General features: G+C 49.5%; 1 protein-coding gene across 2 annotated transcripts in view; it reads left to right on the top strand.

Annotated features, from left to right (window-relative positions):
* Positions 1 to 25460, top strand: part of LOC119974972 — a 46918-nt gene extending 21458 nt beyond the window's left edge. Inside the window, exons 3-5 of one of the 2 annotated variants that reach the window (XM_038814375.1) lie at positions 6812 to 7165; positions 8362 to 8661; positions 25397 to 25460. In XM_038814375.1, the coding sequence (XP_038670303.1) occupies positions 6812 to 7165; positions 8362 to 8661; positions 25397 to 25410 (668 nt within the window). In that variant the 3' untranslated portion in view covers positions 25411 to 25460. Of the gene's footprint in view, positions 1 to 6811; positions 7166 to 8361; positions 8662 to 14635; positions 15763 to 25396 lie in introns of those variants that run through there. The other variant, XM_038814374.1, reaches the window with a different exon arrangement.
* Positions 25461 to 27998: the final 2538 nt, after the last annotated feature.

Below are 27998 nucleotides of genomic sequence, written 5' to 3'. Positions count from 1 at the left end.
ATAAGGGGAAGTAGATTTAGAACTGAGTTTAGGAGGAACTTCTTCACCCAAAGGGTTGTGAATCTATGGAATTCCTTGCCCAGTGAAGCAGTTGAGGCTCCTTCATTACATGTTTTTAAGGTAAAGATAGATAGTTTTTGAAGAATAAAGGGATTAAGGGTTATGGTGTTCGGGCCGGAAAGTGGAGCTGAGTCCACAAAAGATCAGCCATGATCTAATTGAATGGCGGAGCAGGCTCGAGGGGCCAGATGGCCTACTCCTGCTCCTAGTTCTTATGTTCTTATGTTCTTATGTAGATGGTGGACAGGTTTTGGGGGGGTCAGGAAGTGAGTTACTCGCTGAAGCCTCTACCCAGCCTCTAACCTGCACTTGTCGCCACAGTGGCTGCGTCCAATTCAGTTTGTGGTTAATGGTAACCCCCAGGATGTTGATTGTGGGGGATTCAGCGATGGTAATGCCATTGAATGTCAAGAGACGGTGGTTAGATCCTCTCTCGTAGGAGGTGGTCATTGCCTGGCACTTGTGTGGCGCAAATGTTACTTTTTCATTCCACTGAACTGTATAAAGATGCGTGGAACCTCTTGGGTAATAACTGTTTGTTACTTACTGTATTTGTAAGTTGTTGAATGTACTGGCCCTTAATAATGGCATCTTGCCCAAGAGGAGTGGAATTGTCACAGACAGAAGCCAGAGCAGAACAGCTCCCATTGTGCTGAGGCTGTACAACCACCTAAACATTCACTCTCTCCACCATCAACAGTGACAGCCGTGTGGACCATCAATTAGATGCACTGCAGGAACTCACCAAGGCTCCTTAGGCAGCACCTTCCAAACCCACAACCTCTACCACCCAGAAGAAAAAGGGCAGCAGATACCTGATGATAATACCCATTATCATCCTGACTTGGAAATACAGAGGCTGTTCCTTCACTGTCGCTGGGTCAAAATCCTGGCAGTCCGTCTCCAACAGCACTATGGGTGTACATACATCACATGAGACTGCAGTGGTTTAAGAAGGCAGTTCATCCACCACCTTCTCAAGGGGAAATTAGGAATGGGTGATAAATGCTGACCTGGTGTGCCTGCCCCTTACTCCCTATTTCTGTAAACTCCTCCAGCCCCCACAGCCCTCCCTATCACTATAACTTCCTCCAGTCCCTACAACACTACCTATTTTGTAACCTCCTCCAGCCCCAAAACCATCCCTATCACTGTCACCTCCCCCAGACCCTAGACTCCTCCCTATCTCGGTAACCAACTCCAACCTCTAAACCCCCCCTATCTCTGTAACCTCCTCCAATGTGACATCACACGAAACTGTGACCTGATTGGCTGAAAGGCAGACTGGACTAAATTTGAATATCTGGAGTTACTGATTTAAATACTAGTTTTGATTTGACTTAGATTACCATTTTTAAGTTGATTTGAATTACTATTTTAAACATTTTAAATTTGAGTTAAATAACTATTTTAGGTTGATTTAAATTACTATTTTTAATTTGATTTAAATAACTTTTTAAATTTCAATTAAATAACAATTTTTAATTTGTTGTCAGATCAAGAGGGATAAATACTCAGTTTAAAAAAAAAATCTAATTAAATGGTATACGGGGATTGGATTTAATCTGCCACAAAACATCTTTCTAAAGTTTAATTTTAAAGGTTTAATTTAAAGTAATAATTCATGGCAGGACAGCTCCAAGGCATTGTCTCCTCCTCTTGCTCCATGGGGCAGGCTGGGGACAATTCCAGTCCCCACTGTCAGCATGTGTGCAGGAAGTGTCTCCAGTTACAGCTCCTGGAAGCTTGAGTTTCAGAGCTAGAGCGGCGGATGGAGACACTGTGAAGCATTTCCCCGAGTTGGAGAGTATCGTGGATTACACGTATAGAGAGGTGGTCACACCGCAGGCTCAGACCCCGCAGGCAGGAAGGGAATGGTTGACCACCAGACAGAGCAAGAGAGCGAGGCAGGTAGTGCAGGAATCTCCTGTGACCATTCCCCTGCAGAACAGATATACCGTTTTGGATACTGTTGAGGGGAATGGCCTCTCAGGGGAAAACAGCAACAGCCAAACTCGTGGCACTACGGTTGGTTCTGTTGCAGAGGGGAGGGGTGATAAGTGTGACATTGCAATAGTTATGGGGGATTCAATTGTAAGGGGAATAGACAGGTGTTTCTGTGGCTGCAAACGAGACTCCAGGATGGTATGTTGCCTCCCTGGTGCTAGGGTCAAGGATGTCTTGGAGCGGGTACAGGACATTCTGGAGGGGGAGGGTGAACAGCCAGTGGTCATGGTACACATCGGTACAAACAACATAGGTAAAAAAAGGGATGAGGTCTTAAAGGCAGAATACAGGGAGCTGGGACGGACGTTAAGAAATCGGACCTCAAAGGTCATGATCTCAGGATTATTACCGGTGCCATGTGCTAGTCAGAGCAGAAATGACAGCATATATAAGATGAATACAGGGCTGAAGAGTTGGTGTCAGGGGGAGGGTTTCAGATTCCTGGGGCATTGGGACCGGTTCTGGGGGAGGTGGGACCTGTACAAACTGGACAGGTTACACCTGGGCAGGACTGGAACTGATGTCCTATTTGTTAGAGCGGTTGGGGAGGGTTTAAACTAAAATGCCAGGGAGATGGGGACCTACACAAGGCGTCAGAGAAAGAGGGAACAAGGACAAAAGCAAAAGATAGAAAAGTGAAGAAGAAAAGTGATAGATGGAGAAACCAAGGACAAAATTAAAACAGGGCGAATGAGAAAAATATTGGGAGCAAGACAAACATTGTGAAAAAGACAAACTTAAAGGCTCTGCGCCTTAATGCACGGAGCATTTGCAATAAAGTGGATGAACTAATCGTGCAGATAGATATAAATGGGTATGATATAATTGGGATTACGGAGACATGGCTGCAGGGTGAACAGGGATGGGAACTGAATGTCCCAGGGTTCTCAGTATTTAGGAAGGACAGGCATAAAAGAAAAGGTGGTGGTGTAGCACTGCTGGGTAAAGAGGAAATTAACACAATAGTGAGAAAGGATATTAGCTCTGACAATGTGGAATCTGTATGGGTAGAGTTGAGAAATACCAAGGGACAAAATACATTAGTGGGTGTCATATATAGACCCCCAAACTGCACTGGTGAGGTTGGGAATGGCATTAAACAAGAAATTAGTGATGCATGTAATAAGGGAATATCGGTGATCATGGGTGATTTTAATCTTCACATAGATTGGGCAAATCAAATTAGCTACAATGCCATAGAGGAGGAATTCCTGGAGTGTATACGGGATGGTTTTCTTGACCAATATGTGGGGGAACCAACGAGAGAGCCTCATCTTAGACTGGGTACTGTGTAATGAGAAGGGAATCATTGCCAATCTGGGGATGGGCGACCATAACATGATAGAATTTTTTATCAAGATGGAGAATGAAGTAGTTGATTCAGAGACGAGGGTGCTGAATCTTAAGAAAGGGAACTATGAGGATCTGAGGCATGCGTTGGCCTTGATAGATTGGGGAGAGTTACTTAAAGGGATGACAGTGGATAGACAATGGCAAACATTCAAGGAACACATGGGGGAACTACAACTGTTCATTCCTGTCTGGCACAAAAGCAAAGGGGGTAAGAGGGCCAATCCATGGCTTACAAAGGAAATTAGAAATAGTATCCGATCCAAGGAAGAAGCGTCCAGATTGGCCAAGAAAAATAATAGGTCTGAGGATTGGGGGCAGTTTAGAATTCAGCAAAGAAGGACGAAGGGATTGATTAAGAAGGGGAAAGTACAGTACGAAAGGAAGCTTGCAGGGAACATAAAGACTGACACTAAGAGTTTCTACAGATATGTGAAGAGAAAGAGTTTGGTAAAGAGAAATGTAGGCCCCCTGCAGACAGAAACAGGGGATTATCATAGAATTTACAGTGCAGAAGGAGGCCATTCGGCCCATCGAGTCTGCACCGGCTCTTGGAAAGAACACCCTACCCAAGGTCAACACCTCCACCCTATCCCCATAACCCAGTAACCCCACCCAACACTAAGGGCAATTTTAGACACTAAGGGCAATTTATCATGGCCAATCCACCTAACCTGCACATCTTTGGACTGTGGGAGGAAACCGGAGCACCCGGAGGAAACTCACGCACACACGGGGAGGATGTGCATACTCCACACAGATAGTGACCCAAGCCGGAATCGAACCTGGGACCCTGGAGCTGTGAAGCAATTGTGCTATCCACAATGCCGCTGTGCTGCCCCGAATTGCACAATAGGGGACAAAGAAATGGCTGAGTAATTGAATACATACTTTGGTTTTGTCTTCACAAATGAGGACACAAATCAGATCCCAGAAATGTTGGAGAATGAAAGGTTTAGTGAGATGGAAGAACTGAGGGAGATCAACATTAGTAGAGAAATGGTGCTGGGAAAACTGATGGGATCAAAGGTGGATAAATCCCCAGCGCCTGAGAATCTGCATCCCAGAGTGTTTAAGGAGATGGCTCTGGAAATAGTGGATGCATTGGTGGTCATCTTCCAGGATTCTATAGACTCTGGAACTGTCCCTGCAGATTGGAGGGCAGCTCACATCACTCCAATATTCAAAAAGGAAGGCAGAGAGAAAGCAGGGAATTATAGACCAGCAAGCCTAGCATCAGTAGTGGGGAAAATGCTTGAATCCATTATCAAGGACTTTATAGCTGAACATTTAGAAAGCAGTGGCAGGATCAGTCAGAGTCAGCATAGATTTATGAAGGGAAAATCATGCTTGACAAATCTGTTGGAATTCTTTGAAGAGGTAACCAGTACAGTCGACAAGGGGGAGCCAGTCTATGTAGTATATTTGGACTTTAAGAAGGCGTTTGTCAAAGTCCCGCATAAGAGAATATTATGCAAAATTAAAGCACATGGAATTGGGGGACATATATTGAGGTGGATAGAAAACTGGTTGGCAGAGAGGAAACAAAGAGTAGAGATTAATGGGGCCTTTTCAAATTGGCAGGCAGTAACCAGTGGGGTACCACAGGGATCGGTGCTGGGACCCCAGCTATTCACAATATACATTAATGATTTGGGTGAGAGAACAAAATGTAACATCTCAAAGTTTGCAGATGATACCAAATTAGGTGGGAGGGTGAATTGTGACGTGGATGCAGGGATCCTACAGCAAGATCTGGACAGGTTGGGCGAGTGGGCAAATCAATGGCAGATGCAGTATAATTTGGATAAGTTATTCATTTGGAAGCAAAAACAGGAAGGCAGATTACTACCTGAATGGTTGTAAATTAGGAGAGGGGAGTGTGCAATGGGACCTGGGTGTCCTTGTGCACCATTCGCTGAAGGTAAGCATGCAGGTGGTAAAGAAGGCTAATGGTATGTTGGCCTTCATTGCAAGAGATTTTGAGTATAGAAACAGGGATGTGTTGCTGCAATTGTACAGGGCCTTGGTGAGGCCACACTTGGAGTATTGTGTGCAGCATTGGTCTCCTTCTCTGAAGAAGGATGTTCTTGCTCTCGAGGGAGTGCAGCGAAGGTTTACCAGACTGATTCCAGGGATGGCGGGACTGTCATATGCGGAGAGATTGACAAGGTTGGGATTGTTCTTGCTGGAGTTCAGAAGAATTAGGGGGGATCTCATAGAGACTTATAAAATTCGAACAGGACGAGACAGGGAAGATGTTACCAATGAAAGGTGTGTCCAGAACCAGGGGTGACAGCCTGAGGATTATGGGTAACCATTTCGACAGAGATAAGGAGACACTTCTTCACACAAAGAGTGGTGAGCCTGTGGAATTCATTACCACAGGAAATAGTTGATGCTAAAACTTTGAATTTATTCAAGAGGCAGCTGGATATTTCACTTGGGGAGAATGGGATCAAAGACTAGGGGGAGAAAGCAGGATTAGGCTATTGAGTTGGATGATCAGCCATGATTGTGATGAATGGCAGAGCAGGCTCGAAGGGCCAAAAGGCCTCCTCCTGCTCCTATCTTCTATGTATCTATGTAACCCTTACAAACCTCCCTATATCTGTCATCTCCTCCAGCCCCTACAACTGCGCTGATCTCTGTACTTTCCTCCAATCCTTGTAACCCTCCCTATCTCTGTAACTTTCTCCAGCCCCTACAACCCTCCCTATCTCTGTAACTTTCTCCAGCCCCTACAACCCTGCCTATCTCTGTAACTTCCTCCAAACTCTACCACCCTCCATATCTCTGCAACCTCCTCCAGCCCCTACACCCCTCCCTATCTTTGTATCATCTTCCTTTCCAGTTCACACTTCCCTATCCCTGTAACCTCATCCAGCCCATACTGCCCTCCCTATCTCTGTAACCTCCTCCAGCCCCTACAGCCCTCCCTATATCTATAACCTCCTCCAGACCCTACAACCCTCCCTATCTCTATCATCTCCTGCAGAACCTACAACACTCCCCAACTCTGTAACCTTGTGTCGCCCCGACAACCCTACTAGCACTCTCTCTTCCATTCATCTATCCGTCTTTCCATCCGTCCGTCCATCCATCCATCCGACAATCTGTCCATCCTTCCATCCCTTCCTCCATCCATCCGTTCCCCCCGCCAATCTATCCGTCCCTCCATCCATTCCTCCCTCCATCCATCGATTCCTCCCTCCATCCATCCATCCCTCCCTCCATCCATCCATCTATCCCTCAGTCCCTCCCTCGCTCCCTATCTGTCACTGTCTCTCTCTCAATGAAAGTTTGACCTTGTGAGGTTTGGTGTGTGAATGTGTGCAAGTGTGGGAGCTGTTCTGTCATTGATTCCACAATTCCTCATGTTTTCCTATCCCAGGTTGTCTCCATGGTGATCTGGTGGTTGTCCAGGAACCCTCATTCGTCAGTGGATTAAAGGGACAGTCCGCCTTTCTGAACTGCGGCTACACATCCGATGGCGAGGATGTCTACCGAAGTGTGGTCTACTGGTCTATAAAAGAAGGCAAAAACCCCACAGTAATCCACCCCGCACCTCCCCCTCGCTACCAAAACCGGGTGAAGTTCAGTAAATACAGCGGGAGCGTCAACACCACATTCCAAATCCGCCCCCTTCAATTGAAGGACACAGAGACATATTACTGTTACATCTCATTCCTGGTAGGAGAACAGACCTTCACCAAGGAAGGGCCGGGGACAAGGCTCTTTGTCCACGGTACGTGCGTCTTATTCAGTCCCTGGGCAAGATACCCAAAATTTGTTAACCCCGTCCCCTCTGCGAGAACGTTATCAGCACAAGCCCCAATTTGTTAAATTCCGAATGGGACAACCCGATATTGGTGAATATGCTCTCTTTCTTCATTCAATCCCTTCAGTTGACCGTAGGATTATTTCAAAAAGGATAATAATAATCTATATTATTGTCACAAGTAGGCTTGCATTAACACTGCATAGCCCCTAGTCGCCACATTCTGACGCCTCTTCGGGTATACAGAGGGAGAATTCAGAATAAGGCTCAAATGCGGCGGCAAAATCGCGTTCGGCAATCGGCCGGAGAATCAACGTTCGCACCGAATACGGAGTACGCCGTAGCGACGGCCTCAGGATGCTGGCTGAGGCCCTCCCCCCATTGGTCTGCCCCCGACCGGCCAAGTTCCCGATGGCGTGTGTCTCTCATGCTATTATTTGTCGGGAACTCGGTGTAGCTGCTGCGGACTCAGTCCAATGGCGCCGCCACAGTTGTGGGAAAGCCGATCCGCGGGCAGGGAGGATTTGGTAGGGGCTGAGGGCACTGTTGGGGGGTGGTCCGGGGGTTGTGAGCCATCCAAAGGTGGGGCACTATTTGGCAGGCCGGGTCTGCGCGCAGCCGGCGCCATGTTGCACGGTTTGGCCGCTGCCGTGCGCACGCGCGGCCATGGATCCAGCAATTCTCCGGCCATATCGGCAGCTGAAGCTGGGTGCTCTACACTGCCTGCTTGCTAGCCCTCAGCCAAACGGAGGATCCGAGGCTGGTTTGCACTGAATGTTCGGTCGTAAAATGTCACCGTACCCATGCCGGCGTCATGTCATAGCCTGAAATCAGACTTTCGCCAATACTTCTAAATAGGGAGAAGCCAGAGAGGAGCGACTCATGTACACTGAAGTTCTAAACAGTCTGCAGCTGCATGACCTGTTCTTTTACTCTTGTACAAAATATTTTGAATATGCAGTAAAGTATTCCAGTAAAGGGAGGAAAAGTAAGGCTTCGGGGCAGGGGATCAGTGGCGATCATATTGGATGGGACATCAGGCTGGAGGGGCTGAATGGCCTCCCCCTGTTCCTTGTTTCTCTCGCCGCTATACAGATGGACGTCCTTGTCAAAGCCAATCCCTCGACCAGACCACTAACCACCACCCGCTCTCCCTTCCACAGAACCTCTGGTCCTGACTCCTCCCAACTCCTCGTCTGACGCTCCGCGGCAACGCTACATCTCCTGTGGGACGCAGGTTCTGGACGGGAACCTCGTCCGGATAGACTGGCTGAGAAATGGTGAGGTGGTCAGGCAGGAGAACGAGACGCGGTTGGTCAAACCCACCGGCGACGGCTCAGAGACATTGGAAAGCCAGCTTCCACTGCCTTTGTGTTGCCTCAGCATGAATCTCAACTACATCTGTATGTTGAAGCACATCTCCGGCGGCATCATCGACAAGAGTAAGCACACAGTGGTGCGCGGTAAGTGTCCCATTCTCCCACCCTCCCCACTGGGTTAGGTCAGAGCTCCGACCCACTGGCTTTAACCCTCGGCCTTTCCAATCTGAGTCACCAGGTCACCAGTTTGAGTCCACTCTCAAAACCTGGTCCTACTTTTCCAGCGTCACAAACCTGGAACCCCGTCCCTAACAGCACTGTGGGAGTGCCTACACCATATGGGATTGCTGCATTACCGGAAAGCAGCTCATCCACCATCTTCTCAAGGGACAATAAGGGGTGGGAAATAAATGCTGAGCCGCAGCCAGAAATGACCCACATCCCAGAGCACTGCACTGTCAGAGGGTCAGTACTGAGGGAGTGCTGCACTGTCAGGGGGTCAGTACTGAGGGAGTGCTGCACTGTCAGAGGGTCAGTACTGAGGGAGTGCTGCACTGTCAGGTGGTCAGTCCTGAGGGAGTGCTGCACTGTCAGAGGGTCAGTACTGAGGGAGCACTGCACTGTCAGAGGGTCAGTACTGAGGGAGTGCTGCACAGTCAGAGGGTCAGTACTGAGGGAGGGCTGCACTGTCAGAGGGTCAGTACTGAGGGAGTGCTGCACTGTCAGAGGGTCAGTACTGAGGGAGTGCTGCACTGTCAGGTGGTCAGTCCTGAGGGAGTGCTGCACTGTCAGAGGGTATGTACTGAGGGAGTGCTGCACTGTCAGAGGGTCAGTACTGAGGGAGTGCTGCACAGTCAGAGGGTCAGTACTGAGGGAGTGCTGCACTGTCAGAGGGTCAATACTGAGGGAGTGCTGCACTGTCAGAGGGTCAGTACTGAGGGAGTGCTGCACTGTCAGAGGGTCAATACTGAGGGAGTGCTGCACTGTCGGAGGGTCAGTACTGAGGGATATCTGCACTGTCAGAGGGTCAGTACTGAGGGAGTGCTGCACTGTCAGAGGACTAGTACTGAGAGGGTTCCGCACTGTCGGAGGGTCAGTACTGAGGGAGTGCTGCACTGTCAGAGGCTCAGTACTGAGAGAGTGCTGCACCGTCAGAGGATCAGTACTGAGGGAGTGCTGCACTGTCAGAGGGGTCAGTACTGAGGGAGTGCTGAACTGTCAGAGGATCAGTACTGAAGGAGTGCTGCACTGTTAGAGGGTCAATACTGAGGGAGTGCTGCACTGTCAGAGGGTCAGTACTGAGGGAGAGCTGCATTGTCAGAGGGTCAGTACTGAGGGAATGCTGCACTGTCAGAGGATCAGTACTGAGGGAGTGCTGCAGTGTTGGGGGGGGGGGTCAGTACTGAGGGAGTGCTGCACTGTCAGAGGACTAGTACTGAGAGAGTTCTGCACTGTCGGAGGGTCAGTACTGAGGGAGTGCTGTACTGTCAGAGGATCAGTACTGAAGGAGTGCTGCACTGTTAGAGGGTCAATACTGAGGGAGTGCTGCACTGTCAGAGGGTCAGTACTGAGGGAGAGCTGCATTGTCAGAGGGTCAGTACTGAGGGAATGCTGCACTGTCAGAGGATCAGTACTGAGGGAGTGCTGCAGTGTTGGGGGGGTCAGTACTGAGGGAGCATTGCACTGTCAGAGGGTCAGTACTGAGGGAGTGCTGCACAGTCAGAGGGTCAGTACTGAGGGAGGGCTGCACTGTCAGAGGGTCAGTACTGAGGGAGTGCTGCACTGTCAGAGGGTCAGTACTGAGGGAGTGCTGCACTGTCAGAGGGTCAATACTGAGGGAGTGCTGCACTGTCAGAGGGTCAGTACTGAGGGAGTGCTGCACTGTCGGAGGGTCAATACTGAGGGAGTGCTGCACTGTCAGAGGGTCAGTACTGAGGGAGTGCTGCACTGTCAGAGGGTCAGTACTGAGGGAGTGCTGCACTGTCAGAGGACTAGTACTGAGAGAGTTCCACACTGTCGGAGGGTCAGTACTGAGGGAGTGCTGCACTGTCAGAGGCTCAGTACTGAGAGAGTGCTGCACCGTCAGAGGATCAGTACTGAGGGAGTGCTGCACTGTCAGAGGGGTCAGTACTGAGGGAGTGCTGAACTGTCAGAGGATCAGTACTGAAGGAGTGCTGCACTGTTAGAGGGTCAATACTGAGGGAGTGCTGCACTGTCAGAGGATCAGTACTGAGGGAGTGCTGCAGTGTTGGGGGGGGGGGGGGGGTCAGTACTGAGGGAGTGCTGCACTGTCAGAGGACTAGTACTGAGAGAGTTCTGCACTGTCGGAGGGTCAGTACTGAGGGAGTGCTGTACTGTCAGAGGATCAGTACTGAAGGAGTGCTGCACTGTTAGAGGGTCAATACTGAGGGAGTGCTGCACTGTCAGAGGGTCAGTACTGAGGGAGAGCTGCATTGTCAGAGGGTCAGTACTGAGGGAATGCTGCACTGTCAGAGGATCAGTACTGAGGGAGTGCTGCAGTGTTGGGGGGGTTCAGTACTGAGGGAGTGCTGCACTGTCAGAGGACTAGTACTGAGAGAGTTCTGCACTGTCGGAGGGTCAGTACTGAGGGAGTGCTGTACTGTCAGAGGATCAGTACTGAAGGAGTGCTGCACTGTTAGAGGGTCAATACTGAGGGAGTGCTGCACTGTCAGAGGGTCAGTACTGAGGGAGAGCTGCATTGTCAGAGGGTCAGTACTGAGGGAATGCTGCACTGTCAGAGGATCAGTACTGAGGGAGTGCTGCAGTGTTGGGGGGGGTCAGTACTGAGGGAGTGCTGCACTGTCAGAGGACTAGTACTGAGAGAGTTCTGCACTGTCGGAGGGTCAGTACTGAGGGAGTGCTGTACTGTCAGAGGATCAGTACTGAAGGAGTGCTGCACTGTTAGAGGGTCAATACTGAGGGAGTGCTGCACTGTCAGAGGGTCAGTACTGAGAGAATGCTGCACCGTCAGAGGATCAGTACTGAGTGAGTGCTGCACTGTCAGAGGGGTCAGTACTGAGGGAGTGCTGAACTGTCAGAGGATCAGTACTGAAGGAGTGCTGCACTGTTAGAGGGTCAGTACTGAGGGAGAGCTGCACTGTCAGAGGGACAGTACTGAGGGAGTGCTGCACTGTCAGGTGGTCAGTCCTGAGGGAATGCTGCACTGTCAGAGGGTCAGTACTGAGGGATATCTGCACTGTCAGAGGGTCAGTACTGAGGGAGGGCTGCACTGTCAGAGGGTCAGTACTGAGGGAGTGCTGCACTGTCAGGTGGTCAGTCCTGAGGGAGTGCTGCACTGTCAGAGGGTATGTACTGAGGGAGTGCTGCACTGTCAGAGGGTCAGTACTGAGGGAGTGCTGCACTGTCAGGTGGTCAGTCCTGAGGGAATGCTGCACTGTCAGAGGGTCAGTACTGAGGGATATCTGCACTGTCAGAGGGTCAGTACTGAGGGAGGGCTGCACTGTCAGAGGGTCAGTACTGAGGGAGTGCTGCACTGTCAGGTGGTCAGTCCTGAGGGAGTGCTGCACTGTCAGAGGGTATGTACTGAGGGAGTGCTGCACTGTCAGAGGGTCAGTACTGAGGGAGTGCTGCACAGTCAGAGGGTCAGTACTGAGGGAGTGCTGCACTGTCAGAGGGTCAGTACTGAGGGAGTGCTGCACTGTCAGAGGGTCAATACTGAGGGAGTGCTGCACTGTCGGAGGGTCAGTACTGAGGGATATCTGCACTGTCAGAGGGTCAGTACTGAGGGAGTGCTGCACTGTCAGAGGACTAGTACTGAGAGAGTTCCGCACTGTCGGAGGGTCAGTACTGAGGGAGTGCTGCACTGTCAGAGGCTCAGTACTGAGAGAGTGCTGCACCGTCAGAGGATCAGTACTGAGGGAGTGCTGCACTGTCAGAGGGGTCAGTACTGAGGGAGTGCTGAACTGTCAGAGGGGTCAGTACTGAGGGAGTGCTGAACTGTCAGAGGATCAGTACTGAAGGAGTGCTGCACTGTTAGAGGGTCAATACTGAGGGAGTGCTGCACTGTCAGAGGGTCAGTACTGAGGGAGAGCTGCATTGTCAGAGGGTCAGTACTGAGGGAATGCTGCACTGTCAGAGGATCAGTACTGAGGGAGTGCTGCAGTGTTGGGGGGGGGGGGTCAGTACTGAGGGAGTGCTGCACTGTCAGAGGACTAGTACTGAGAGAGTTCTGCACTGTCGGAGGGTCAGTACTGAGGGAGTGCTGTACTGTCAGAGGATCAGTACTGAAGGAGTGCTGCACTGTTAGAGGGTCAATACTGAGGGAGTGCTGCACTGTCAGAGGGTCAGTACTGAGAGAGTGCTGCACCGTCAGAGGATCAGTACTGAGTGAGTGCTGCACTGTCAGAGGGGTCAGTACTGAGGGAGTGCTGAACTGTCAGAGGATCAGTACTGAAGGAGTGCTGCACTGTTAGAGGGTCAGTACTGAGGGAGAGCTGCACTGTCAGAGGGACAGTACTGAGGGAGTGCTGCACTGTCAGGTGGTCAGTCCTGAGGGAATGCTGCACTGTCAGAGGGTCAGTACTGAGGGATATCTGCACTGTCAGAGTGTCAGTACTGAGGGAATGCTGCACTGTCAGAGGATCAGTACTGAGGGAGTGCTGCACTGTCGGAGGGTCAATGCTGAGTCATTACTGAACTGTCAGAGGATCAGTATTGAGGGAGTCCTGCACTGTCAGAGGGTCAGTCCTGAGGGAGTGCTGCACTGTCAGAGGCTCAGTACTGGGGGAGTGCTGCACTGTCAGAGGTTCAGTACTGAGGGAGTGCTGCAGTGTTGGGGGGGTCAGTACTGAGGGAGTGCTGCACTGTCAGAGGGTCAGTACTGAGGGAGTGCTGCACTGTCGGAGGGTCAATGCTGAGTCAGTGCTGAACTGTCAGAGGATCAGTATTGAGGGAGTGCTGCACTGTCAGAGGGGTCAGTACTGAGGGAGTGCTGCAGTGTTGGGGGGGTCAGTACTGAGGGAGTGCTGCACTGTCAGAGGACCAGCACTGAGAGAGTTCTGCACTGTCGGAGGGTCAGTACTGAGGGAGTGCTGTACTGTCAGAGGATCAGTACTGAAGGAGTGCTGCACTGTTAGAGGGTCAATACTGAGGGAGTGCTGCACTGTCAGAGGGTCAGTACTGAGAGAGTGCTGCACCGTCAGAGGATCAGTACTGAGGGAGTGCTGCACTGTCAGAGGGGTCAGTACTGAGGGAGTGCTGAACTGTCAGAGGATCAGTACTGAGGGAGTGCTGCACTGTTGGTGGATCAGTACTGAAGGAGTGCTGCACTGTTAGAGGGTCAATACTGAGGGAGTGCTGCACTGTTGGTGGGTTGTACTGAGGAAGTGCTGCACTGTTGGTGGGTCAGTACTGACGGAGTGCTGCACCGTCAGAGGGTTGTACTGAGGGAGTGCTGCACTGTCAATGGATCAGTACTGAGGGAGTGCTGCATGGTCAGAAGGTCAGCACTGAGGAAGTGCTGCACTGTTGAGTGGTCAGGACTGAGGGAGTGCTGCACTGTTGAGTGGTCAGGACTGAGGGAGTGCTGCACTGTTGAGTGGTCAGGACTGAGCGAGTGCTGCACTGCTGGTGGGTTGCACTGAGGGAGTGCTGCACTGTTGAGTGGTCAGGACTGAAGGAGTGCTGCACTATCAGTGGGTCAGTACTGAGGGAGTGCTGCACTGTCTGTGGGTTGTACTGAGGGAGCGCTGCACTGTCAGAGGGTCTGTTCTGGGGAAGTGCTGCACGGTTGCTGGGCAGTTCTGACGGAGTTCTGCACAGTTAGCGGGCAGTTCCGAGGGAATGCTGCGCTTTTGGAATATCAGGACTGAAGGGCCCTGCAATGTCACAGACAGTAATGAAGGATTGCGTACATCTGTGTGTGCCTGTTTAACCATTGTGTGTCGGAAGCACATTCGCCCTCATTCTTCCTTTCTGGGTTTGATGAGCAGGCAGTGTTTCTAACCGACCCTCACAGATGGAAAATTTTGATTTGAGTCAAGGGAGATTTGTCCATTTGCAGAGATTTACAAATGTCAGGGAGTTATGTTTGATCACGCTGAGCCATAATAATCTCCGATTATCTCTCTTGTTTCAGAATCCCCTGGACACCCCTTGCTCTTGTATGTTCTGATATTAGGAAAGTCAGCCATAATTCTGCTGTTGGTCCTTGTTTGTGGTCTGAAGAAAGGATCCTTGTTCAACCGGTGCAAAGCTCGCTGATCTCCCTCTCTCCCTTTCTCCATCCATCCCTGAAATCACTGCATGCACAAAGACATTCGCTGCCAAAATCAACACCCACACCCTTTAACCCCCTCCCTGCCACATGTGAGCTCAGTCCCTCAGCGCCCCTACCCTCCGCATCAAACTTCCCTGCTTTTCCTCACATCATCGCCGTTCACCCAAGGGAGAATGGTTTTAAAGTTGGGATCCAGTCAAGGGAAGTAGGCCCAAAGCATCTATCTTACCCAATGAAGCACACACTAACCCTTCAATCCTGAGAGTGTTGAAAATTAAGGTCATCCTTATCCATCATGTGTGGGTTTTTTGAAGAATTAGAAAGTCATCCTGAGCCCGCAACGAGCCTTGGTCGGAGAACCATGAGGGTGCAGTGTGTGCTTCTGGTGACCCTTTTGTTAAGAGGATAATGAGATACTGGAGAGGGTGTAGAGAATATTTACAAGAATGATCTCAGAAATGTGTGGGTAAATATACCAGGAAAGGATTGACAGGCCGGGTCATTTTTCCCTTGTACGAGGAAGGCCAATGGGGCAGCCTATTCGAGATCTGGTGACCTAATCAAAATCTGGTGACCTAATCAAGATCTGGCGACCTAATCAAGATCTGGTGACCTAATCAAGATCTGGTGACCTAATTGAGATCTGGTGACCTAATCAAGATCTGGTGACCTAATCAAGATCTGGTGACCTAATTGAGATCTGGTGACCTAATCAAGATCTGGTGACCCAATCAAGATCTGGTGACCTAATCGAGACCTGGTGGCCTAATCAAGATCTGGTGACCCAATCAAGATCTGGTGACCTAATCGAGACCTGGTGGCCTAATCAAGATCTGGTGACCCAATCAAGATCTGGTAACCTAATCAAGGTCTGGTGGCCGAATCGAGAACTGATGACCTAATCGAGATCTGGTGACCTAAACGAGATAGAACATAGAACATAGAACAGTACAGCACAGAACAGGCCCTTCGGCCCTCAATGGTGTGCCGAGCCATGATCACCCTACTCAAACCCACGTATCCACCCTATACCCGTAACCCAACAACCCCCCCCCTTAACCTTACTTTTATTAGGACACTACGGGCAATTTAGCATGGCCAATCCACCTAACCCGCACATCTTTGGACTCTGGGAGGAAACCAGAGCACCCGGAGGAAACCCACGCACACACGGGGAGGACGTGAAGACTCCAAAGATCTGGTGAACTAATTGAGATCTGGTGACCTAATCGAGATCTGATACCCAATCAAAGTCTTTAAAATTTCAAAAAGCTTTGATCGAGCAGACAAAGGAAGAACACTTCCTGTGGAGGGAGAAACCAGAACTTGGGCCCATCACATTGTGACAGTCATTAATAAATCCAAAGGGGAATTGAGAAGAAATGTCTTTTCCATAGAGTAGGGAGAATGTGGGACTCTCCCCGAGGGAGTAGGGAAAATGTGGGACTTGGTCCCACAGGGAGTGGGGAGAATGTGGAAATCTCTCTCACAGGGAGTGGGGAGAATGTGGGACTCGCTCCCACAGGGAGTGGGGAGAATGTGGGACTCGCTCCCACAGGGAGTGGGAAGAATGTGGGACTTACTCCCACAGGGAGTGGGGAGAATGTGGAACTCGCTACCAGAGGGAGTGGGGAGAATGTGGAAATCTCTCCCACAGGGAGTGGGGAGAATGTGGGACTCGCTCCCACAGGGAGTGGGGTGAATGTGGGACTCGCTCCCACAGAGAGTGGGGAGAATGTGGGACTCGTTCCCACAGGGAGTGGGGAGAATGTGGGTCTCGCTCCTACAGGGAGTGGGGAGAATGTGGAACTCGCTCCCACAGAGAGTGGGGAGAATGTGGGACTCGTTCCCACAGGGAGTGGGGAGAATGTGGGACTCTTTGGCCGGGATTCTCCTTTCCGGGGACTCAGTCCCCACGCCGGTGGGAAAACCAGCGCCAACCACTCCGGTGTCAACGGGTCCCCAAGGTGAGGAATTCTCCACTTACCTCCACTTTCTCGGGGGCTAGGTGGACGGCAGACTCGTTGGCGGTGCTCCAGCCGGCGGTGAAGGGACTGTGCAAGTTCACGCCTGCGCCAAAGGGCCAGCGTGATCCCGAGCATAAGCGGAACCGCCAGTGTGTTTTGGTGCATGCGATAGGGTTCTCTTCTCCGTGCCAGCCATGGTGGAGCCCTACAGGAGGCAATGCGGAAGGAAGGAGTGCCCCCATGGCACGGGCCCGCCTACAGATTGGTGTGCCCCGATCGTGGGCGAGGCCACCATGGGGGGCCCCCCCCCGGGGTTGGATCCCCCCTGCGCCTCCCCAACGACAGCCCCAGCTAACTTACCTGCCGGGGAGGCCGCTGAGTGAATCATGTCGCTGTCTGTCAGGGGGAAGCTGGATAGACCCATGATGGAGAGAGAAATAGAAGGATATGGTGATGTGTGGAGATGAAGAGTGGGGTGGGAGGAAACAGCGGCACAGAGCAGATGGGCTGAATGGCCCTGTTATTTTGCCACATATCCCTTCAAAAATTCAAAAATTCATTCAGGGAAATGGCTGTCGCTGTCTGGGCCAACATTTAGCGCCAATTCCGAATTGCCCTTGAACTGAGCAGCTTGCTGGGACACTCCAGAGAGACATTTAAGAATGAGTCAGATTGCTGTGGGGTCTGGAGTCACATTAGGCCAGATCAGGCAAGGATGGCAGATTACCTTCCCGAAAGGGACATTCGTGAGCCCATGGGTTTTTATGATAATCGCTTAATAGAGCGTTAATTATTGAATTCAAATTTCACCATCAGCTGTGGCAGGCTGCGAGAGCGCTAACCTGTGAATCCAGTGACAATTCCTCTGCGCCATCACCTTCCCCATAACATTTAATGAAACCTTGTGGGGCGCAAGTTTGCAGGTCCGATACCAGCTGAGGAGACTTACAAAACCCAAACCACATTTACCCGCATGCTCTGGTCGAAATGAAACAAAGCCCTCCCAAAGCCAGGGCCGGATTTCTCACAGATACACAAGAACCCCTGCAACTGTGACAGGGAATAAAGCTGTTGAGAGCCCCCCACCACCCCATCCCCCCACCCCCACCCCCATCCTTCAGCCATGAAAAGAGATTTATATTCGACGGACGAGCCACATTTTCAGTGCCGTGGTGAGACACCATATTTGCCCCAATGCCCGGTGAGCTGGTGTGCTGAGCGATTAAAGGACAGGGACGATCCGAAAGTCAGTTTCTGAGCTGAGTCCGTCAGAGACGGAAGGTGAATGCGCAAAAGCACACGGAGGATGGAGAATGGTGGGCCGGGCTTCAGCACCATGGTTTAGACAAAGAACCTGACCCGCCGATGACATCACGGAAGACACTTAGGTGACACAGAGGTCCTGCTGGGGTGAAAAATGTGTAAAAAAGCAGTTATTTCAGTGATCCCGTCGGTGCCTTTTCTGGGAAGCGGATTGTCGCACTGTCTGCAGTCAGCAATGTCCGATCATTCATTGTTTGTTCGGAAGGTGATTATCTCTCATAGCTCATAATTTGGACTTTTTTCACAAAATATGGACTGCGTGGTTGTCGTGGTTTGATTCTGCCTCAAACCACCAATAAAATATTGTCAATGGAATCTATGTGTGTCGCACATGATATCTCAGGAATCCTGGGAGCAGAATGACGAATCTGTGGACTCCAATCGTGAGGGGGTCAGTAAACCTCAATCATGCCGTCGTTCTCATCCCCAATCAGACAACATCTAGTAGGCCAAACATGGATTGCAAACTCAACAGGAATTAACCACAAACAATCTGTGCAGCCTCCTGGGGTATCCGATGCTCCAAACAGATATTTAATGGAACGTTGACGCATTTTATAAGATCACACTGATCTGACACTTGCTAAATCCACTTTCCTGCCTTCGCCTTCGTGACCCCTTTATTCCCTCGCTGATTAAAACCCCTTTTGATCTTGGGCTTTGTAAATGTTCAATGCCTTGGCCTCCAGAGCTTCCCAGGTTTCAGAATTCCGGAGATCATGGGCAGCACGGTAGCATAGTGGTTAGCAGTGTGGCTTCACAGCACCAGGGTCCCAGGTTCGATTCCCTGCTGGGTCACTGTCTGTGCGGAGTCTGCACGTTCTCCCCGTGTCTGTGTGAGTGTCCTCCGGGTGCTCTGGTTTCCTCCCACAGTCCAAAGTTGTGCAGGTTAGGTGGATTGGCCATGCTAAATTGCCCTTAGTGTTCAAAAAGGTTAGGAGGGGTTATCGGTTGAGGGGGATAGGCTGGAAGTGAGGGCTCAAGTGGGTCGGTGCAGACTCGATGGGCCGAATGGCCTCCTTTTGCGCTGTATGTTCTTTGACTCACTACTTTTTCAGAGAGGAAATTCCTCCTCAAATCCATCTGAACCAAGCGCCCTCTTATTCTGCGACTGTGCTTTCTGATCCTACACTATCCCCATGAGTGCCAGGGTCTCGGGTTCAATTCTGGCCTCGGGTGACTGACTGTATGGAGTTTGCGTGTTCTCCCCGTGTCTGCGTGGGTTTCCTCCAGATGCTGCGGTTTCCTCACGCGGTCCAAAGACGTACAAGGTTAGGTGGGGTTACGGGGATAAGGCAGGAAGTGGACCTCGGGGGTCGGATTCTCTTTTCGAGGGTTGGTATAGACTTGATGGGTCGAATAGCTTCCTTCTGCATTGTGGGGATTCAATTGTTCTATAGTTCTATGGCACTGCCTCCCAGCACCGCTCCCTGGCAATTCCCCCACAACACAGTCGCCTGGCACTGCCCCCGGCACCTCCCCTAACGCTGACCCCTGGTATTGACCAGGCATATCCTCCTGAACTGACCCCGGCACTGCCCACGTTGCTCTGCCCCCGACACTCCCCCTCCCCCCCCCTCTCCATGCCCCCGGCACCGTCACATGTCACTCCTCCCTACACTGCCCCCTGGCACCATCCCTGGAACTGTGCCCTGAACCCCCGCAACCCCTGGCACTGCGGGGCACTGGAAACACTTTCTCCTGGTTTACTGGAACTGGGTTAGGTTGCTGGAAAGGTCTCAGAGATGTGCCTCTACCTGTTTGCTGTCTGCAACGAGCCTGTTTCTGAATCACGATCTACCTGCGGTATACACTAGCCGATGTTGCAATCGCAACACTGAACAACTAGCTCCAATTGATTCACATCCTTTCATCACGTCCTCCAATTTTCAGCATTGTTAGAACCGGTCTCACGGGATGTTTCACCCAGTCTGCACAAGAGGAAAGTAACTGAAACTGGTTAAAGTACTTCCTTGTTGCATTTCCGACTCGCTGCCCTCGCTGTTGTTTATTTTTAACCCTGGCCGTGGAGGAGAGATGGAGGTTTTAAAGAGACAACAAAGGAGGAGATCGAATCGAAGTATTGAAAATCACGAGGCGGCAGGGAGGGCGAGTGTGGTTTAGATCGAGTCAATGAGGAGAATGTGTTTCCCAGCGGCAGGAGGCTCAGTAACCAGGGATTAAAGAGAATCGGGAAAAGACCCAGGGGGAGGTTGGTGGTGGGAGTTGGACGAGGGGTCGGGGCGCAGCGAAGACGAGGTGAATTTTTATTTTACACACGGCGAGTTGTGATTTATAGTGGGGAAATTAGTCAGGTACAAGAACGTAAGAGTTAGGAGCGAGAGCAGACCATTCAGCCCTTCGAGCCTGCTCCACCATTCAATGCAATTATCGCTGATCATCTGATCTCAAATTAATTTTCGCGCCTGCTCCGCATATCTAAAAATCACCCCCCCCCCATCCCGCGAGAGGCTGTAAATCTGTCTATCCCACAGCATTAAATGTCTTCACCGATGGTGTTGCACAACCCTCTGGGGTGGAGAATCCCAATGATTCACCGCCCTGTTACAATACCCTGGGCAAGTTTCAAGATTTAACGGGATGTGGGCATCGCTGGTTAGGCCAGCATTTGCTGCCCAGCCCTAGCTACCCTTCAGAAGGTGATGGGTGAGCCACCTTCTTGAACTGCTGAGGTCCCAGAGGTGTAGGCAGCCACAGCGCTGTTCAGAGGGGACTTCCAGGATTTTGTCCCAGCGACAGTGAACTAACAGCGATATATTCCAAGTGAGGTTGGTGAGTGACTTGGAGGGGAACCACTAGATGGTGATTGTAATGATATGTGTAACCTAAGGAGAGTAAAGGGTTAACAAGATGATGTTCATGTACTTCAACACTAGATGGCATCACTGAGCAGTCTTATAAAAGGCTGCGGCTCTAAGCATTCTGGGAGAAACTGATGGAGAAGGATCGTGTGAGGTTGAGTTAGAGGGCGGGATTCTCCAATAATGGGGCTATGTCCCCACACCCGCGAAAAACTTGTGCGCGAGTCACTCTGGACTTACCTGGAGAAAGTCCAGGGTGATTCTCTGATTTGCAGGGGGCTAGCAGGACCCCGGAGTGCACCTCGCAGTTCCCGCTGCCGATATGGGGCCCTGCACATCCGGTCGGGGGTCCACGCAAGTGCACAACAGCAGCCTGCCCCGCGTGACATGGCTGACCCACACCGTGGCCGGCACCGAAAACATAGGCCCCCCCCAGATCATGCGCGCCCCCAGATCGGTGGCTCCTGATACCGCGGTGCCTGGCCGTCCTGGAGGCCCCCCCATGAATGATCCCCCGCCCCCACCAAGGTGGCCGCGGGCTGAGTCCGTAGCCGTCACGACGAGTACCCGATGGGTGAAACCATGAGAGAACCATGCCGTCGGGAACTCGGCCAGCTACACTCGGTGAATCGCCACAGAGGCCTCTTTCAATGGCCGCCATCCAGCGCTGTGTCGACTGCGGGCGTGCGATTGGCGGCGATTCTCTGAAGACCGGAGAATCGCGGGAAGCGGCTTTGGACCCGATCTCGTGTTTGACGCCCATTATCCGCTACCGCGCGATCACAATTTCGGTGCAGAGGCTCGGAGAATCCCGCCCAGAGTGTTGGTTGTATTAGAGAGTCCTAATAGATTATTGTAACATACATTCAATACTGTTATTTTGTTAGCTATTGCTTATAGAGGGTGCAAACTATTTAAAGTAGTGTAAAATAAACTAGTTTTGCTTTAAATACATAGCTGGATGTTCTTTGTAAACATTTCGACTTTTAGCTATCTTGGAGAACAAAGGATATCACAGTGATGTTCCAGGTATCTGTTGCCCTTGTACTTCGAGATGGAAGGGGTCATGGGTTTGGAAGGTGCTGCTTACGGAGCGGTCAATTCTGGCCCCACTCGTCCTGGAGTCACAACGGCACTGAATTAACCAATAACACTCAAGAAATTGCCCTTGGTGGGCAGCACGGTGGCCTAGTGGTTAGCACAACCGCCTCACGGCGCTGAGGTCCCAGGTTCGATCCCGGCTCTGGGTCACTGTCCATGTGGAGTTTGCACATTCTCTTCGTGTCTGCGTGGGTTTCGCCTCCACAACCCAAAAATGTGCAGAGTAGGTGGATTGGCCATGCTAAATTGCCCCTTAATTGGAAAAAATAATTGGGTAATCTAAATTTAAGAAAAAAAAAAGAGAAATTGCCCTTGGCTGCCCAATAATTGCAGGCAGCTGGGGCTGGATTCTCTGCCGGTGGGATGCTCCATTTTGCCAGCAGCCCGGGGGTTGACCCAATTTAAAGCTATGTCCCCTCGTACTAGCCATCACTATCCGAGGAAAAAGGCTCTCACTGTCCACCCTATCTAATCCTCTGGTCATCTTGTATGCCCCTTTAAGTCACCTCTTAACCTTCTTCTCTCTAACGAAAACATCCTGACTTGGGACAATGTCGCCGTTCTTTCAGGGTCAAAACTGTGGAACTCGCTCCCTAACATCACTGTGGGTGTACCTACACTACACGGACTGCAGCGGTTCAAGAAGGCAGCTCACTACCGCCTTCTCAAGGGCAATTGAGGATGGACAACAAATACCGGCCCAGCCAGCTATGCCCACATCCCATGAAAACACAAATAAAAAAAGTAGTTGGGTCTTAAGGTGACAAAGGCATGAATGAAGGCGTCAGCAATGATGTTGCAAACTGCCTGGTGCAGTCTCAGACAGTTGACATGGAGAGGAGTGGAGCCATTGGCTCTAAAGCTGGCTTGATCTCTTTGGAAGACAGAACTCTAGTCAGAAATGTAATAGAGGTGCTCCAAATAATGAGGGCCGTTGATAGGGCAGATAGAGAGAAACTTTTTCAGTTGGTAGGAGGGACTTTAACCAGAGGACACAGGTTTGAGATAATTGGCAACAGAGCCAGAAGGCATTTGAGGGGGAACATATTACACAGCGAGTCACTACTGTCTGATCTGGTGATGAAAGCAGATTCAATAGTAATTTTCAAAAGGAAATTGGATGATGATGATTTCAGTGAGAAATCAGCTGAAGCATGGGCGGAGTTGGGTGATGTTATGGAGATGGCAGTAGGTGACCACAGTGATATGTACAACCAATGCAACACCAAGGTTGCATTTGTTTGATAATTCTGATTTGGTGTTGGAAGCAGATTCAGCAGTAACGTCTAATAGGAAATTGTATAAACACTTTTTAAAGGGGAAAAATTACTGGGGAAGTGGGACTAATTGGGCATCTGTTGCAACCAGCCTCGAAGGGCATGATGGGACACATGACCACCTTTGCCATCTCATTCTCTGATAGGATTCAGCACTAAAGTGGGCATTGCTGTATCAACCCTGCCTTGGTGCGCTGGGCGACTCTACAGCTTATACGTACAACCAGTACGGCTGCAAATTTCTCCCCATCTTCCTTTTTCTTTCCATTGCTGTTGCCATGTCAGTATGTTTTGTCATCCTGCACCATCTGGTGCCTAGTTGCATTGCAAAATGCAGCAGCAATCTCCTGTCAGGTAGCTACCTGAACCTACAGCTCTGTCACTGCTGAGGTCTGGGCATGGGGGAAAGGAATCTGATGCACTGGCATGTGAGCATTGTAAATTGTGCAAGATGTTTTTTCAAACATCTCAGCGTTACGGTCTGATAAGTGAGTGTCGCCTTGGGATGATCTCTCAAAAAATATTTGATCTTGATCTGTAGATAGGATACTCATGACTTAAGAACAAGTACTTCTGTTTTCCTCATCTCATTTGAAATAAGATCTGAAAATTCTGTACAATTTTGCTTTATATAGGAATAGAAAAATAAAAGACTCGAAACCCTCCATACAGTATATTTAAACTGATCGACGAATCGTATGAATAGAAAGCATGTGGAACACTAGCACATTTCCAGGCCAATGTTATTCCCTAGCGTAACTGCATTCATGCTATATGAGATTTTTATGAAAGATATATGGGCTTATAACTGCCAAAAATAAATTGCAACACTAAAACGTTACAGTTAATTAGTATTTGACCCCTCAGTAATTATTGATTGACCCTGTTGGAGTGTAGTGGTTTGAAGCCATTCTTTTAGTCAAATACTGAACCCGACTGGACGATCTTCATTACTGTAGCACTTGGTTAATACGTCCAGTGTTGGGACGGCACATGGTGCAGTGGTTAGCACTGGGACTGCGGCGCTGAGGACCTGGGTTCGAACCCCGGCCCCGGGTCACTGTTCGTGCGGAGCCCACACACCCCCTTCCCGCGTCTGTGAGTGCCTCGCCCCCACAACCCAAAGACGTGCAGGCGAGGCGGACTGGTGTAGAAGCCAGGTATTCCTAATACACCTAATATAGGCATAAGATAGCTGTTTAAGCGTAAATATTAAGCCCCAGTTATAAAATTAAGGATTAAAAACACATATTCTGCAAATTTATTGACATAGTTTTAAAGTAACACAGAAGTCTGATAAATCAAATACTTCTCATTACATTTCTCCAAGGACAAGGGCTGAATCCATGGCAACGAGGTGGCAGGAATTAAGGCTCCATTGTTCTCATTTCATGTCACTCGTGATTACAGCCTAAACCACATTCCATAACTTATGCAGGCTGAAACATTTTAGACTATGTTTCCTTGTTTTTAATAAATGGACAGTGAGAACATCGAACCAAATATATTTGATTCCAACATTCTCAAAACATAACAATTTCATAGAAGCAGCATAATTCACTTTACTAGATTAAAACAGACACTTTGATTTTTTTTTTCAAGTCATTGTCCAGCATGGCATGACAAGATAACATGAGGTCTCCATTGTTACAATAGTCAAGTCAGCATAAAACCAGTTTTTGCTGGCTTTGATAAAGCACAATATTGAATTCTTTAACATGCACAAGAATGCAGATAGGCAACAATTAGAAGAATGTTACATATTGAAGATGGACAGCTTGCCATCAAATCAAATGTGTTTGAGTCTAACCCAAACCAATTAGGATTATATTGGGGTGTGGTCAGATGATTTAAGACAGATATCAAACTGTATAACTGAGAGTTTTTGTTCTGCCATTTTTGGGTTTAGTTGTTTAGTTTTAGTTTTTGTTTAGTTTTCGGTTAGTTTCCGCCATGTTTTTGGGGGATTAGTTTTAACTTTTGAGGAGGGTAGTTTTTGAGGATAGATTTTGGGATAGTGGGGTAGGTAGCTTCAGTTAGTCTTTGGTAGGTTGTGTTGGGAGGTTAGAAGCATCTATACTTTGATCTGAACTATTCACTTGTCTCTCTGTATTCATATTTTATTTTCAGACTTTGACTTTTAAAAGTTATGTTTCGAGCCGTTTGCCTAAGAAGATAATTCCTGTGATTCTTTGAAAGCTTCAAATTGTCTACGAATTGCCTTTTAAATGACTTACAAGTTTTAATCAATAGAAGACAAATAAAACAATTCTTATGGGCACCTGACAAGTTTTAACTTAAATTTCTACTGAGTTCCAGTAATCACAAGTGCAGCTGGTAACCTTAAATGGTTTTTCAAAATCCCTCAACTGACACAGTCAAATCTTACAACTGGCCACGCAAAATTGCCCCTTAGTTGGGAAAAATGAATTGGGTACACTAAATGTATTTTAAAAAGTCCAGTGTTAAACCTTTGGCTACTGACTGGAACTTTAGGCTAAATAACAAGTCCCAGGGTCTTGACTAAAGTTAATAATAATCTTTATTGTCACAAGTAGGCTTACATTAATGCCGCAATGAAGTTACTGTGAAAAGCTCCTAGTCGCCACGTTCCGGCGCCTGTTCGGGTACACAGAGGGAGAATTCAGAATGCCCAATTCACCTAACAAGCTCGTCCTTGGGGACTTGTGGGAGGAAAGTGGATGCTGCTCTCTTTCTGGTCTCAAATTAACCTCCCTGCCTGTTCCCCAAATCCTTTTTTCCCATAATATCAATTGGAAAATAGCTGAGGCCCCAGCGCTGACACATCCCATTACCACTGTCTGACACACTGAAAACTCCATTTATTTCCGTCCTCTCTTTTAAACCTATTAACTTATCTAGCCATGCTAATGCATGGCCCCCAAATCCGTGAATCCTTATCTTATCTACAAGCCTTTTGATTGGCACCTTATTAGGGGTTTTCACAGTAACGTCATTGAAGCCTACTTGTGACAATATGCAATTATTATTATTATTATTATTAAATACCTTTTGGACATCCAGTTTTGACCCCCCGTGGGCTAGTACATGGTCAATTCCAGCCCCACTTGACCCGGTGTCCAATAATTCTTATAAAATTGACCAATAATTCTTATAAAATACCTGAAGTCTTTGTCCCTTGGGTGCCTAATAATTACAGTCACCAGGTTTGTAAGTTTAAACACAATTAACTGTGTAAACAGTACCCACCCTCTACACACACACATGACAGACAAACACAGAGGGGAGAAAGGGGTAGAAACCTGTAACACCCTTTGTTGTAGAAGAGTGTTTCCGGAACTTTGCTCCTCTTCAAACCTTGCCTTCAGTTTGAGATTTTTACTGTAGATTCATTCAGGGCTCTGTAGATTTTGGAAGACAGCACTCACAACCTTTCTGGGGCAGGATTCTCCATAGCCCGACGGCGAAATCGTGTTCAGCGAGCGAGTGGAGAATGGATTTTTCTGCCGAAATCAGGGCTGGCGCTGGTTTGACGCCAGTCCACCATGCCCCGCTTCCCTCCAAACTGGGGTCATTGTGACGCGCACCACGCGCAGTTGCCGCATCATTACTGGCCTACCTGTGATGCTCCGCCCCCAATAGGCAGAGACCCCGATGGTGCGGGACACGTGTGGTCCCAGTGGCCAGGAACCCGGTGTGTCAGCTGCTGACTGAGTCCAGCACCGCCGCACTTGGTGGGATCCATGCTGCTAGCTGGGGGGGCATCTGCGAAGGCTGTGTGGACTGGTAGGTGTGGCCCAGGGGTGGCCAGCGGGTGAGCTGTGCAGACGCGGATAGCGGGTTTGGTTCACGCACAGCTGCCGCCATGTTGTAGGGTGTGACCATTGCAGGCCGTCAGCCTGCGCATGTGCTGCCAGGACACGGCCATTCTCCTGCAGTTTTCGGTACAGAAAGCGGGAGTTTCAGTTGGCGCCGGTACTAGCCCCTCATCGGTGCCGGAATCGGTGAGGGTTTCACGCCGATTTTTCAGTTGTAAGAGACCACACATGCTCCGTTGGTGCCAGCACTGAGCCGCTGAAACGGGGAATCCAGCCCCTGGTCTTTGGCTGCAGCCTGTAATGGTTTTCCTGTAGATTCGTTCGTCCGGGTTCTCCACAGCCCCCGGAATACAGCAATTACAGCCTTTCTGGAGAGAGCGAAAGAGCAGGTATGAGTCTTACTGTGTCCAGGAGTCAAACTGAAACCTTTACATCCCAGATAATCACTCCACTGGGACAGGACCCAATCACCACTTGCTACCTGACAGAGTGCGGCCTTTTGGGCTAATTCATTGGCCCGCAGCCAATCAAACAAACTGAGTTCCAGCCCATTACTCTCTCTAGTGCTAAAGAGTCTGAAGCCTCCTGTTCAAACTAGCATAATGTTCTCTCCGGTAACTTCTAAATTCCCCATTCTTTCTGCTGCTTGACTTAAAGACACATATCCATCAATCATCTGTGGATCAAAAATGATAACGGAAAATGTAAAAGAAAGGAAAAATAAGGGAATAAACTGGAAGGGCCCTTACACCGGTATGCTACATCTACTGGTTCCCCTTTATCTATACTCCTGGTAACATTCTTGAAATAACAAACATCGTGAATTTATCAAACAGGATTTGCCCTCTGTTACACCATGTTGAACAATTCTAATCATATTATGCCCTTCTATGTACATGGATATTTAATGAAGAATAGATTCCAGCTTATTC

Source organism: Scyliorhinus canicula, chromosome 12, assembly GCF_902713615.1.
Source record: "Scyliorhinus canicula chromosome 12, sScyCan1.1, whole genome shotgun sequence".
Lineage (NCBI taxonomy): Eukaryota > Metazoa > Chordata > Chondrichthyes > Carcharhiniformes > Scyliorhinidae > Scyliorhinus > Scyliorhinus canicula.
The sequence above is the reverse complement of the archived record's forward strand: the minus strand, read 5'-3'. Positions and strand labels throughout refer to the sequence as shown.